At 25.0% G+C, this 15,106-nt stretch overlaps 2 protein-coding genes across 2 annotated transcripts in view; one reads left to right on the top strand and one right to left on the bottom strand.

Annotated features, from left to right (window-relative positions):
* The window catches only part of LOC117167014 (cytochrome c oxidase assembly protein COX11, mitochondrial), a 12,076-nt gene extending 3,241 nt beyond the window's left edge, over nucleotides 1-8,835 (top strand). Inside the window, exons 2-3 of the mRNA XM_033351563.1 lie at nucleotides 507-833; nucleotides 8,552-8,835. Of these exons, the coding sequence (XP_033207454.1) occupies nucleotides 507-833; nucleotides 8,552-8,740 (516 nt within the window). The 3' untranslated portion in view covers nucleotides 8,741-8,835. The remainder of the gene's footprint in view (nucleotides 1-506; nucleotides 834-8,551) is intronic.
* A 67-nt stretch (nucleotides 8,836-8,902) lies between these two features.
* LOC117167012 (tektin-3-like) overlaps nucleotides 8,903-15,106 on the bottom strand; it is a 21,611-nt gene continuing 15,407 nt past the window's right edge. Inside the window, exons 8-9 of the mRNA XM_033351559.1 lie at nucleotides 12,743-12,897; nucleotides 8,903-9,126 (exon numbers count right to left, since the gene is read on the bottom strand). Of these exons, the coding sequence (XP_033207450.1) occupies nucleotides 8,916-9,126; nucleotides 12,743-12,897 (366 nt within the window). The 3' untranslated portion in view covers nucleotides 8,903-8,915. The remainder of the gene's footprint in view (nucleotides 9,127-12,742; nucleotides 12,898-15,106) is intronic.

Genomic DNA, 15,106 nt, shown 5'->3' with positions numbered 1-15,106 from the left:
GGGAATAATCTTGGACTATTTTTTATTCAAGGTTTTTTAACATTGCAAAGTGTTTTTTCCAATTAAAATTCAAAATATGAATTATAGTAAGGAATAAGTAACAATTCTAGAGTAAAAATATTTAATTATACTTGTAACTATCACGATTTAATTATTAATTACGGGAATTTAGGGTAGAAAATATTCTTGATTATGAAAATGATTTGAAACATGTAAAAATGGTTTACTTAACAATTTGTATGTTTCCTAGGGCTTTTTTATTTCGCCCTGAATGGATTTTCAATTATCTAAGCATATCCAATTGAAAAATACAAATTCTTCAATACCAGGAATCAGTAAAAAATCGTGTAGCTATTCAAAACTATCCAATTTTTTTTTATAAAAGATTGTTTCTTCTTTTCTAAATATAAAAATTAATGTTTAATTTTTCCCCTTTTTTATCCCTTTTTTATCTGTTATCCCTATTAAATTATCCTTTTATCTGCACAAATAAAATTATGTCACAGGCATACAGTTTCGGCGGAACTGTTGGAATCGTAGGAGAAGATGATGATAAAGTAGAGAAATTGAAACCGATAAGGGATAGGGAACTAAAAATTCGTTTCAATGCCGATACAGGAGCGACAATGAGGTGGAACTTTAAACCCCAGCAGAATTTAATAAAAGTTGTTCCAGGAGAAACAGCTTTGGCTTTTTACACAGCCACAAATCCAACTGACGAACCTGTCACAGGTGTCTCGACCTACAACGTAGTTCCCTTTGAAGCTGGTCAATATTTTAATAAGATTCAGTGCTTTTGTTTTGAAGAGCAGCAACTGAATCCGCATGAACAAGTGAGTTCTAAATTATTAATTACTTTTCGCCTTAAAATTTTTATAGCCTCGTCAGCAGGAATCTTTTGTGCCTAATGAGCACTAAACTGCGGAACATAACATTTTTAAATATCGCACTTGCTATTTTGTGAATATGATATTTGAAATCTGCGAATTATAACGATTCCAACGATATGATATTTGACCTAAAAAGTTAAAAGTTGAAGAATAAGTGTTCCAGCTTATGCGAGATTTTATGAAAAAAAAAATTATATTTTATCTAGAAATATTCTTACCGCTATTGGGAATGGTTAAACTGCGATACGCTACCTGTTGATTTTAAAGCTGTATATTAATTTTTTTATAAAAGTGTTTTAACGATTTTTGTTGTGCAGTCTAAAGTATTTATTGGATACTAAAAATAAGTCTTTATCGGAAACAAAGGGGTTTAGATAGAATTTAGATCTTATAAGGTGAAGAAACATATTTTTTTACAGAGATATCTGTCCAACTGTGATTTCCATCTTTTTTAAAAATACATTTTCAGTTGAGCAACTGTGAATATAAATTAATAATGATTTTAAAACTAAACTGTTCTTTAAGATTTAAAAAGTGAATAATAATTAATTTTACAAGACGATTCGAAATCAGTTCGCAATTTTAAAATTTCCAGCTTCTAACGTTAAAAATTCTGTAAACTATTTCAATTGGAAAGTCTTATTAGTTAAACAAATGTAAACGCCCGATTGAAACTTTATAAACTATTTCCAATTTTAAAATAACTTTAAAATAATATATTCATAAACAAAGACTTTTATTAAATTTCAAATATTATTTCAGTCTAAAATATTTCATTTTTAAACCATTCAATTTGAAATTTTTTAAGTAAGAAAAATAAGAATGACTTAATATTTAGAAATATCTTACTGTTTACTTAAAATCTGTAATTATAGTTAAATATTAAAAATTAAATTTTGAACGTTACTGTTTAATTGTTCCATTAAAAAAAATTGTAAGTAAAATTGTTGAACTTCGATATATAAATAACACATATTATTCTTTAAAAAATTCAAGGAAGTCGAAGAAATATTTAGAAGTTTTGAAAAAATTCAAATTCAAATTATAATTTGAAATTATTTGAAATAATTTAAACAAAGTGTTCACGTCTACCGCCAAAATGTAGATTATGACACATTTCGAACCAAAAATTTAAAAGATTTCAAAGAATTTGGAATGATTTCAGAAGATTAAAAAGCATTTCCTATAAAAATTAATAATGATTTTTATTTTTAAAAGATAATTTTAAGAGCTTATTCAAAAAGATTTAGAAAGATTTTAAGGAAATTTGTTTAATTTGGCAGAATTGAAAAAGAACTTCCGAAAAAATTGGATTCATTTTAAAGGATGTTTAAAGTTCTGAAAAATTAAAAAAATCATTTAAACATTGAAAAAAATAATGTAAACAACATGCAGATGTTTCAACATTTTCAAATAAAATTTTGAAGCATTTTAAGGATTTTTTAACTGTTTAAAATATAAATAATTTAACTTTTAATTTAAGAAGTGTTCAGTTTATAAAAAAATGTAATCGTTCAATTGTTAATGTTTCTGGCTTAAAATTGCTTTAAATGATATAATTTTGAAAATTTTCAAATTCATTGATTGATTCTTCAATTTAGACTTTAGAGCTATGAAAAAGATAACGTGGAATAATATTTTTAGAACTGAATCTGAATCTTTGAACTGTACAATTGATAAAAGTTGAAAAAATTATTTTGCAGCTTAACTGCATTTGACCTGCGTTTGAAATTCAAGAGTTCCAATTTGGGTGCTTTCATTTGCAACTCAGTTTTCATTAATTTAAATGGAAAAATTGTCAGCTTTAGAGTTCGATTTTTTAAATTTAATTGACCGTGAAAAATGTTTGCGAACGGGAAAAAGACGGGGAATTTTTTCTTGGATTAAAACGGCCACCCTAAATCGTCTATTATTCGTATTCTTCGCATAATCTGGATAAAATTTGTCGCTACATACATTAATTCAGGTTTATTTAAATTTAAATTCATTGAAACTTACACTTCTATGCAAAAATTAATCTACAAATTTAAAATTGTACCTACTTTTTCTAGTTTCAGTTTTGGGCATCAGGTGGCGAAATGGTAGACCACCATTCCCAATTAATAAAAATATTCATTTCATATGAGTCTCTTTTATAATAGAGTAATTGCATGATAAAAGTTCTTTATATTGAACGTAATTATTACTTTGAATATTTAAAACACTGTTTTTGCACTATTTTTATGTCAGAAATGATTTAATGAAAAATTTCGTGAATTGGAATCTTCAGATCTTCTTGCATGTAAATAGTTTAATAATATTAACATGGTTGCCACTAGATCGGAAAATCCGGGATATTTTGTATGGACCGGGAAATTTGTTTAATTTTCTTTGCAAAAAAAAAACCTTAAAATTTATCGCAAATAATGTTCAGTTTTTATTTAAACAGCAGCCTATAATCAAAAGTCATTAACGGTAAAAAATATATGAAAAAATATGTATCGAATTAGAAAATCCAATATTAAATTTTAGTAACAGATTGCACAATCTTTCCCCTATTCCCCTCTCATCTCCTTTTTTGACGTTTTCCCCCCGTTTTTCAAGAAACTTCCATTTTTTCGTTTTTTTCGCTTACATGCGAACTGAATTAATTAAACCAAATGGGAAGATCCAACTCTTTATCATTGAAAGTTCAACTATTTGGCAGAAAGTTTTTTTGATTGGATAGAAAAATTCATCTTTTATGGTAGAAGTCTTTTTTTTTGCTGTTACAAATTCACCTTTTTTTCGTTCAAAATTAAATTTTTCTTAAAAATTTCAGTGTATTCTACAAAATTCAACTTTTTGGCTGAAGATTCAATATTTGATTAAAAATTTAATTATTTCGCTGAAAAAATATGTCTTTTCATTGAAAATGAAAACTATTTGCTTGCAAATTGATTATTGGTTAAACATTATTTTTTTGTTTGAAATTTCATCTTTTCATGCTTGTAATTTAACTGTCTTTTACGAAAAATGATCTTTTCAGTTTTAAAATTCAACTTTTTTTTTTAATTCCAATATTTTGTTAAGAACTCTTTTTTGTTAAAAAATTCAAGCTTTTTGTTGAACATTCGTCTTTTTTTAAAGAAAATTCGTTCCTTTGGATTGAAATTCGCCTTTTTGTGGTAGAAAAGTCAGCATTTTCATTAAAAAATTAACTTTTTGTTGAAAATTCAACTGTGTTCTACAGTTTTATTGTAAATGCAACTGTTTGATGGAAAATTAATCTTCTTCTTGAAAAAATCTAAAAAAATTGTCTTTTTGTATTAAAACTTCATCAATTTAGTTAAAAATTTATATATTTTTTGATAATTCGACTCTTTTGATTGAAAGTTTAAACATTTTGCTGTAATTACAAATATTTGGTTGAAAAATACATTTATTCAAATGCAAATATTTGGTTGAAAATTAATATTTATCTGTTAAAAATTCATTTTTTTATGTTGTCAATTCAAATGTCTTCTGAGCAATCGTCTTTTTGGGTTGAAAATCTAACTATTTTGTTGAAAATGTATCTCTTTTTATTGAACGTTCAACGATTTGATTGTAAATGCAATTGTTTGATTAAAATTTTTTTTATGAATGAAAATTCAGTTATTTGGTTCAAAAATCATTTTTGTTGATTGAAAATGACGTTTTTTGTTTAAAATTCACAATTTCAAGTTGATAATTCAAATTTTTTCTAGAACCATCATATTTTGGTTTGAAAATTCAACTATTTGGTTGAAAATTCTAACAATTTTGTGAAAAATGCATCGCTTTTGTTTAAAAATTGAAGTATTTTATTAAACATTAGTCTTTTTGTATTAAAAATTTATCCGTTATGGTAGAAAAGTCATCCTTCTCGGTTAAAAATTCATCATTTGTGGTTGAAAATGCAACTGTCTTCTAAAAAATTCGCTTTTTTGGTTTGAAAATACAACTGTTTTTGGTCCAAGTTGAATCTTTTTTTGTATGAAAATTCGATCATTCAGTTGAATATTCTTCAATTTTTTATTTTTTAAATTTATTTATTTGATTAAAGAGCCAAATATTTTGTGAATCATTAAACTTCTTAACTTGAAAACTCACCTTTTTGTAAAAAATTCTTCTATGGATTGAAAATTCATCTTTTTTGGTTGAAAGTTCTACTCTTTTGTTAAAAATATTTCAACTTGAAATCTTATGAATATAAATCATTTCATATTGAATTGAATATGATGCCTATATATTAATTTGTTTTAGTAAATATACACCCTTTTTGGTAAAAAAAATCATCATAAAATGTTTAAAAATCGTAAATTTTTTCCGGCGATGAAAGTGGCCACCTTGATTAAAGAAGACAAAATTCAAATTAGCATTGGAAATGGTGGTCTACCATTTCGCCACATGGTGCCGAAAAATGGAACTAGAAAGAATAGGTACAATTTTAAACATTTATTTTAATTTTTGCATAAATGTCTTTTTACGATTGTTTTGTGAGGTATACAAAAACGATTGAATACTAAAAACAAATATTCATCAAAAACTAATAGTTTTAAATAGAATTTTCATCTTATACAATGCAAAAACACAGTTTTGTGAAATAGGTTTTTAAAAAAATATAATTATTTCATTATTTTATGTGAGTTTTAGTGTATTGTAAGCTTAAATAATGTATGTAACAACAAATTAAATCCATATTATGCCAATAATACGAATAATAGACGACTGGAATTTAAGTAAAAATTCTAACCTAACTTTTAGATCAGATTTTTAAATAGTAAATATTTCATGTTACATTCATAAAAATTTACTTTGAGTTTATTTTTCTTCGAAATAAGTCCATTTAAGTTTATAATCTTTTGAAAATCACAATCAAGAAAAAAATAATTGTTTTTTTTTTTGTTAGAAAAATATTTCGGTCAAAAAGTGTAGGTTTTCACTGTATAATATGTAAATTCCATCTAAAACAATTTGTTTCAGATAAAGCCTTAATCTTATTATCCAATAAATACTTTAAACTTCAGAAAAAAATAGTTAAAACACTTTTATACACAAATTAAAATGCCTCTTAAAAATCGTGCCAATTCTTGCTAGTTCGCAATTTTGTCACCAGTTGGCGTATCGCAGTTTAACCATTCCCAATCGGGAATGGTGGTCTACCATTTCGCCACCTGGTGCTGAAAACTGGAACTAGAAAGAGTAGGTACAATTTTGAAGATGTATTTTAATTTTGGCATAAAAGTGTTTTTACGATTGTTTTTTTTTGAAGTTTAACACAATGATTAAGTACTAAAAACAAATCTTCATAAATAACAACTCGTTTTAGATAGAATTTCAATCTTATAGAGTGAAGAAAAAAGCACATTTTTGTCAAAAATGTTTTTTAACAAACAAATAAAAAATACAATTATTTCATGTGAGTTTCAATGTATTGCAAGCTTAAATAAACTTTAATTAATGTATGTAGCGAAAAATTTTGTCCAAATTATGCAAAGAATGCGAATAATAGACGATTGTAATTTAAATACGAATTCTAACCTATATTTTAGAGCAGATTTTTAAATAGTAAATATTTTATGTATAATATAATAAAAAATTACTTGTTCATTTTTGCTTCAAACTAAGTCCATTTAATTTTATAATCTGTTGAAAATCACAATAAATAGAACAATAATTGTTTTTTTTTTTTGTAGAATTTCGCGAATTTCAATGATTTAAGATAAAAATAAAATTTCGAAAATAGGACAAGTACGAAACGTTAAAAATGAAATATTTTCCAAATAAAATTCTAAAAATTCGATCATTTAAAATTCAACGCAATTAAAACTGTATTATTTCTAATTAAAACCGTTCCAAATTCAAAAATTTCAGACGAAAATTGTTTTTAAATAGACAATTTTATTAGGAAGGAGTTGAAATTGTATAATTTTCTGAAAAATAGATCCATTTTAGTTACAAAATGTTTACAGTTCTTATTTTGGATATTTGGTGTTAGAAAGTGAACTGAAATCTTCTTTGGGAATTATTCTTCAATAAAACCATAACTTTTCGATTGAAAAATCAACTCTTTTTTTTGAAAGTTTGTCTTTTTTATTTAAAAATTTACATGCTCTGGCAAAAATGTTATCTTTATTGGATAAAAATTCAACTGTTTATTTGAAAATTCAACAATTTGTTAAAAGTCCATCCTTTTTGGTCGGAAAAAAGTTTATTTCTTTGTTTAAAAATCCATTTTTCATCTTGCAAAATCAACTGGAATCTTTTTTGAATGAAAGCTCAACTTTTTGTTTTCGAAATTTAAAAACTTCTGCTTGAAGAGAAATTTAATCTTTTCTTGATAAAGATGCAAGTATTTAATAGAGAATTCAACAATTTAGTTAAAAAGTCATTCTGTTTGGTTGAAAATTCGTCTTCGTTGATGGAAAATTAATTTTTTTTTATAGACACTTATTTCCTTTTTAAAATTTCATATTTTGATCGTGAAAACTCGACTGAAATATCTTTCAACAGAAAATTTAACTATTTTTTTGAAAATTCATCTTTTTGATTTAAAACTTGATCTGTTTCAGAAGAAATTTAATTTTTGTAAATTAAAATGCAACTTTTTGGTTAAAAATCATTCTTCTTTGCTTGAATATTCAACTAATTTGTTTGAAACATTTTGTTGAATCAAATTGTTAACAAATCACCTTTTTTGCCAAAGATTTATATTTTTAGTTGAAAATTCTTCTGTTCGGTTGAAAGTTTAATTATTTTGTTGAAATTTAATCTTTTTTAATTAAAAATTCAACTACTTACTTGTGTGAAAAATGTAACTACATTGTTAAATATTTATTTTTTTCATTGAAATTTTATTTTCTTTGGTTGAAAATTTAACTATTTAGTGGATTATACTGTTTTTTTGGTGCAAAATTCATTTTTTAACAAAAAATGTAACTACCATTTTTTTAAGATTGATCTTTTTTAATTGAAAATTCGCATTTTTTGATAAAAAAAATTTTTCAGTTTGAAATTTCATTTTTGTTGGGTAAAAATACATCAGTTTCGAAGAAAATAAATTTTTTGTTGTCATATTTAGAATTCTTTTTTTGTTGTTGTATAAATTTCATTATTTTTTAATTGAAATATAAATAATGACACTTTTCCGTTGGGAATTTGTCTTTTTAGGTTGAATATTTAACTAGTATGTTAAGAATTCAATGATTTTTCAAAAAACAATCTTTTATGATAGAAAATACTTTTTTAAATGAATTAATAAATCTGAACATTTTTAATTTGTATATGAAGTACTGTTTTATTCCGTTTATAAAATATTCTGCGTTAAAAGTATTACAAGAATAAAATGCTATTATTTGAATATTGATCATTAAAAATAAAAAATTATTCAAGGAAAAATCAGAGAATTTTAAAAATATTCTCGGTTTCGCATTTTTTCATAAGATCGTTTTTTTTTCTAGTTCGGATTTTTGTCACCATGTGGCGTAGCGCAGTTTAACCATTTCCAATAGAATCAGTAATTTTAAGGAAGAACAAATTTAATAATTTCAAGGAATTTAATTACAAAATTTAAATATATAAAACACAAGTTTTATCCTAGAACTATTTCTATCGTTTTACCTGCCACTAAATATTCTCTGTGATATTGCAAGTTATTTATAATATTATTTTCATGATAGGTTGACATGCCAGTATTTTTCTACATCGATCCGGACATCATAAAAGATCCTCGAATGGAGTTTGTGGACGAAATTGTCTTGTCCTACACATTTTTTGAGGCAAAAGAAGGACTCAAACTTCCTGTTCCAAGTTATGTTAAAAAGCATTTAGACAACAGTATACTTGGCAAGAACTTGGCTAGTTCATAGAATTGTACAATGAAATTATAATTCGCTATCTAAGTTACGCTATGTTCAAACATTAATAGAGTTTAATAGAAAATAATTAACATTTTTGAATCTTTCAACCCAGTTTTCATTTGCATATTAATTAATTTACTTCGTCGTACGCAAATTTTAATAAAAATTTATTTAGAATCCGAATTTAAAATCTAAAAAGAGCGTTCACTGGATAGGCACGTCTAAGTCCAGCGACTTTTTCTTTGTCGATGTACATTGCGTCAATCTTAAGTGCAAGATCGTGTTCCAATGCACTTCGAGTGCGTAACAACTTTTGATGCTGGTTTTCTATTTCTTTTAATGCCTTGTACATTCGCTCCACTTGACGATTAATGTCCTCGATTTCCTTTTGCAAACTGGAATATTTGATTTTAATTAAAAGCTTGTTTTTAGAGCAGGGTTGATACATATCAGGGAATTCTGGAAGGTCAGAAAATCAGGGATAAAGCCGGAAGAGAAATATTACACCAGGAGATTTCGTGTATTTCATAATTAGCGCATTTTGTATTTTTTTTAAGTTTCCAATTCGAAAGTGATTTTTTATTTGACATAAATCATATCTTTTAGTACAAAAAATGTATCCAGTCGTTTTAAATGTCACTTGATACTACATGATATGATACTTATTAAAAATAAATTTATTATCTTTAAAATTTCTATAAATTTAATTTAAAATGATAAGTTTTGAATTGATAATTTCATAAAAGTTTAATCTTTGATGCCGTGAAACTAAGCTTTTTTCTTAAATTAAGTTTTAGAATAATTTTGGGGGGTTTCGAATTTTAAATTTCACGATATTGGAATTTCAAATTCAAATAATCAAAATTTCAGGACTATTTCGCTATTAAATATTTCAAAATTTCATATCAAAGGCCTTGATAGTCACTTTTGAATTTGACCAGTTTAAATGTAAATATAAAGCAATTTCGAATTGAAAAGCTTAAAATTGTACAATTTCAAGAAATGAAATCATTTTATAGAAATGTTGTTTTGTATTCTTCATTTCAATTTTTAATTTTTAATCTAAGTGTTAAAAATGCTTCTAATTTTAGTTGAAGATTTCGGTAATTTTAAATTGTTACAATTTTAGAGTTCTGTTTTTCCATGATGAAAGCTACATTTTTTTATTTTGCCCTTTCATTCCTTTTAATTTTGCATTTAAAATTCAATTGGTTGAATTTTAGAAAGTATAATTAGAAATTTAAAACTATTAATTGTTAAGCGATTTAAATTTAATTCAAATAATTGCAATTTTAAAGGTTTTGAGAATAAAAAGGTTTACTATCGCTATTTTTTGTTACTATGATTTTTTCAGTTTTAAATTAAGTTCTCATTCGTTTAAGTTTACATGTTCCGGAATAGAAGTGTTTCCCATTTCAAATTAATTTTTTTTTCGAAAGTTTTTTTTAGAATAATGCAATTGAATTTTTAATTTTAGAAATTTTTTTTTGATAAGCTTTAAGTTTAAATTTTAATTGTATTGTGTAATAACAATTTGAATTTCTAGAATTTCGGAACCTTCGATTTTCAAAGATTCAATTTCGTTTTGAATATTAAATCAGTAGGTCAAATATGCGCGGAAATTTAATGAAATTAGATTTAGTAAAGAAAATTGGATAATAACGAGTAAGTAAATAATTTTCTTTGTTTGTTGAAAATTCATCTTTTACTTAAAAACTCTATTAGTTTCTTGACAATTTTATGAAAATTCATCTCTTATGGTAGAAAAGTCACCCTTTTTGATTGAAAATTCATCTTTCGTGGTTGAACATAAACTTTTTTGTTGAAAATTCAACTTTTTTTCAAAAAAATCGCCTTTTTGTCTCGAAAACTCAACTATTTGGTTGAAAATGCAACTGTTTTCGGTCGAAGATTAATCTTTTTTCTTTGAAACTTCGAGCATTTAGTTTAATATTGAGCTATTTTGTTAGAAATTTATTTATTTTATTTAAAAGTCAACTATTTTGTGAGCCGTAAAACTTTTTAACTTGAAAACTCAACTCCATTGTTAAAAATTCATTTTTGTATTGAAAATTCATCTCTTTTGGCTAAAAATTAAACTCTTTTGTTGAAAATATTTCGACTTGAAATCTTAAAAATTTAAAGCATTTCTTATTAAATTGAACCTGGTACCTATATATTATATTATATTACTTAAATTTTATAAACTTAGGGAATGAACATATATTTAAATTCTATTAATTAAATAAATGCAACATCTTAATTAAATTATATTTATAAAAGAAGCTTTTCTGATAATGAGTAAATCTTACAAACTTATTATATTTTTTTTTCGTTGAAAATTCATCTTTTCCACTTAAAAATGCATGCATTATCAATTTTTATTATATGTTAAATTTGTTTGTTTAATGATTAATCATTTTATGATTTTTTATTCATCATTTATTTTAATAATACAAATTTCATTGTTGATATGAGATGAAAAATTTAGGACAGAAGAGAAAAAACCGATAACATGTTTAATTATTAATTTTATCTGGCCAAAACACATTCCACCAGAATTTATATTCATATTTTAATTCAAATACCTTTTTTTTGGTAAAAATTCAGCTGTTTTAATGAAAGTTAGGCTTCTAGGCTTTACAATTGAAAAATTTGGTCAAAAGTCTTCTTTTGGGTTAAAAATTCTTTAAGATGGGCATAGAAGTCCAGTATTTGTTTAAAACTGAACTAATTTCTAAAGAATTCGCCTTTGGTAGAAAAATCGTCGTTCGAGTACAAAAATTCAAAATTTTCCATGAAATTTTATTTCTTTATTGACTGAAAAATCTTTCATGATGAAAATATAACTCTTTTTTGGAAAAATTCGTCTTTTTCCCTTAAAAAATGTATGTGTTTTAGAAATGTCATCACTTCTCGTTAAAAATTCAACTACTTAGTTGAAAGTATAACTACTTTGTTAAAAGATTCTTTACCTGATGATTCCTAGTTTTATGATTTTTTATTCATAATTAATTTTAATAATAAAACTTTAAATAATGGTATGAGACAAAGTATTTAGGCTATAAGAGAAAAACCGATAACATCTTTAATTGTCGAATTTGACCTGGCCAAAACTTTTTTGCTGAAAATTCGGCTTCTAAGTCTGAAAAGTAGCAAAATTGATAGGAAGTTTTTTTTTGTATTCAGAAATCTATTTGGTAGAACAGTCCACTAATTGTTAAAAAATTCAACTAATTTGTAAAGGATTCGCCTTTTTATCTGAAAATTATACAACTATGATTAATATTATTTTTCTGTCTTTTACTTAAAAATCTTTTTTGGATGAAATGCAACTTTTGTTGAAAATTCTTTTTTTTTGTGTAGAATATAACTGTTTTCTTTTTAACTTTATCTTTTTTGTTTAGAAATTCCAACATTTTTTGGGATATTCTTTTTTTCAGTTTTGGAAATTCGAATTTTTGTTCTCTCTTGACTTAAAAATCTTTCTTTGTTGAAAATTCAACTATTTTGTTGTAAATTTGTATTTTTTGTTTAAATTCAACTCCACTTTTCGTGGAGTATTCATTTTTTTTATTATTAAATATTCATCTCTTTGGTTGAAAATTGTACTTTTTCGTTTAAAATTACTGTTTTTTAGTTGACGATTAACTTTTTCAACTGAAAATTTAATTATATCAATTTTTTAATATATCTTGTTGCATTAAAAATTAAAAACTTTTATTGAAAATTCATTAAAAGGCTTAAAAAAATTAAGAAACAGCATTTGTTTTGCATCAAAAATATTGATCTCCTAAGTGCGAGGTTATTTATATATCTAAAAAAAAACATGTATAAAAGTAAAAAAAAAAATGAAAAATTGGTCAGGGAAAAGTCTGGGAATTTCGAAATAGGGATTTTGTAACTCTTATTTAAGATTAAACAAAACTTCTTTCTTAGTAGTAATTACAAATAATTCAAAACAATTTAACTGAAATTAAATGCATTTGAAAAAATAAAAAGTATCTATACCTGACGTGTGCATAATCGCGACACAATTCCAATTCAGGACGATGTCTTCTGGCCTCCAATCTGGTATGAGCAACTTTGACTGCGTAGCTTTTATCGGCAATAGCTTTTCGCATAAGCTCCATATTTTTCTCCACATCGAATATTTCTTGTTGAACCTACATATGAAATCATTTGTTATTTTTTGATAATATCAGATTTTGTGTAGTTCAAATATTTAAAGGGTTTCTCCAGGCCAGGGAATTCCAGAAAGTCAGGGAACTTTCGATAAACTGAAGTTGAAGTTCATTTATTTTATAGGGAATTCAACGATTTTGTTAAAAAGTCAGAATTTTTTCGTTGAAAATTCAACTCTTTTGTTGGAATTTTATCTTTTTTGTTTAACTGAACTTTTTTTTAGTTAAAAATAAAAATATTTTTCATTGAAATATCACCTTTACATTTTTCGTTGAGAAGCCATCTTTTCTGGTTGAAAATTCAAAATTGAAATACTTTGTGGCAATTTATTGTTTCAAACCCAATTTTTTTTTTGTAACTGAAGATTTAATTATTCCACGTTTAATTAAAAATGTATCTACTTCAATTGAAAATTCAACTATTTAGTTTAAACTTACTACATTTTGCTGAAAATTCGTCAATTGGGGTCGAATATATCTTCGTAGTGACTAATTTATCTTTTTGATTGAAAATTTATTTCTTTGGTTAAAAATGTATATTTTTGCTAGAAACTAATCTTTTTTGGTACCAAATTAATTTTTTTGGTTGAAGATTTATAAAAGTTAGAAAAGTAATTTCATTATCTGAAACATCATTTTTTGATTAAAAATTCATTTCTGTGGTTAAAAATTTAATTATTTAATTAAATACTTTGTTTTTTAATCAAGCTTTATGGTTTTACTTCAAAAATTATTTAGCCTATTTTTGATTAAAATTTAGATTGTCTAGTTAATTCATGTATTTTGTCCAAAATTGGTCTTTTGTTGTTGTAAATATTTGATCTCTTGAGTTAAAAATTCAACTATTTGTTTAAAAAATGATTTTTTTGTTGTTGAAGATTTATCACTTTGGTCAATAATCAATTGATTTGCTTGATATTAGACTATTTTATTGAAAATTAGCTTTTTAGTTGAAAATTAATTTTTTTAACTGAAAATGTTACTATTACATTTTTGCTTGAAAATGTATCCCTTTTAGTTGAACATTCATTTAACTTGTTGAAAACTCGTCTTTTTGGGATGGCAATTCAATTACTTTGATAGAAAAGTCATATTTTTGGCTTAAAAATTTCAACATTTGTATGATGGTTTTTTCTTTATTGACTGAAAAATCGGTTTTGGTTGAAAATTCAACATTTTTGTTGGAAATTCCTCTGTCTGGTTTAAAAAAGGGTCTGTTTTGGTAGAAGATTTAATTCCTTTTGGAAAATTCGTCTTTTTGTTTGACTTTAACTGTTTATGGTTTAAAATTATCCAAATTTTTTGTTGAAATATCACTTCTACATTTTTTCTTTAGAATTCAGGTTTTTTGGTTGAAAATTTAACCGCATAGTTGATAGTAGAACAACTTTGTAAAATAATTCAGATTTTTGGTTGACGATTCATCAGTTTAGTTGCAAAAATTTTTGTTTAATTGAACTATTTTTGGAAATATATTTTTTTGCAATGAAAATCAATTTTTTTCATTGAAAATTTAATTATTCCATGTTTGGTTGAGATTTTATCTTTTTCAGTTAAATATTTAGCTATTTGGTGAAAAATGCCTATATTTTGTTGAAATTTCGTCTTCTGTGTTAGAATATATTAATCTTCTTAGTGACCAATTCATCTTTTTGGTTGCAAATTTATTTGTTTGGTTGAAAAATCATGTGATTTCTTCAAAATAAATCTTTTTTAAAAATTCGTTTTTTTATATGTTGAAAATTTATACTTTTTGGTAAAAAACTAATCTTTTGGTAGAAACGTGCAAATATCTGTTTAAAACATTTTTTTCGTGTCGAAGTTTGATAAGTTGAGTTACAAATTTACTTCTTTAACTGAAAATTTAAATATTCCATTTTTTGTAGAAACATTTTTTTAGTAGAAAACTTAACCGCTTGATTAACGGCGGGAGTAACTATGACTATGCTATCCAGAACGGACTCATGGGTGTATTTGGGAATTACATACACGTGGGCTGGGAGAGAGAGAATCTCTTTAAGTGAAATCCTAGCAAACGACTTAGAGAGCCTAAAAAGGGGCCCTCTAAAACCACAACAAAGACTTTTCTCTCTCCGTACATACGTGATCCCAAAGCTATACCATCAGCTTGCATTGGGCAACGTCATGCTCGGCACTTTAAAAAGTGCCGACAAGAGGGTGAGAAGAGCCA

The sequence above is a fragment of the Belonocnema kinseyi genome, chromosome 2, assembly GCF_010883055.1.
Source record: "Belonocnema kinseyi isolate 2016_QV_RU_SX_M_011 chromosome 2, B_treatae_v1, whole genome shotgun sequence".
In the NCBI taxonomy this organism is placed as follows: domain Eukaryota; kingdom Metazoa; phylum Arthropoda; class Insecta; order Hymenoptera; family Cynipidae; genus Belonocnema; species Belonocnema kinseyi.
This window is presented reverse-complemented; position numbering and strand designations above follow the sequence as displayed.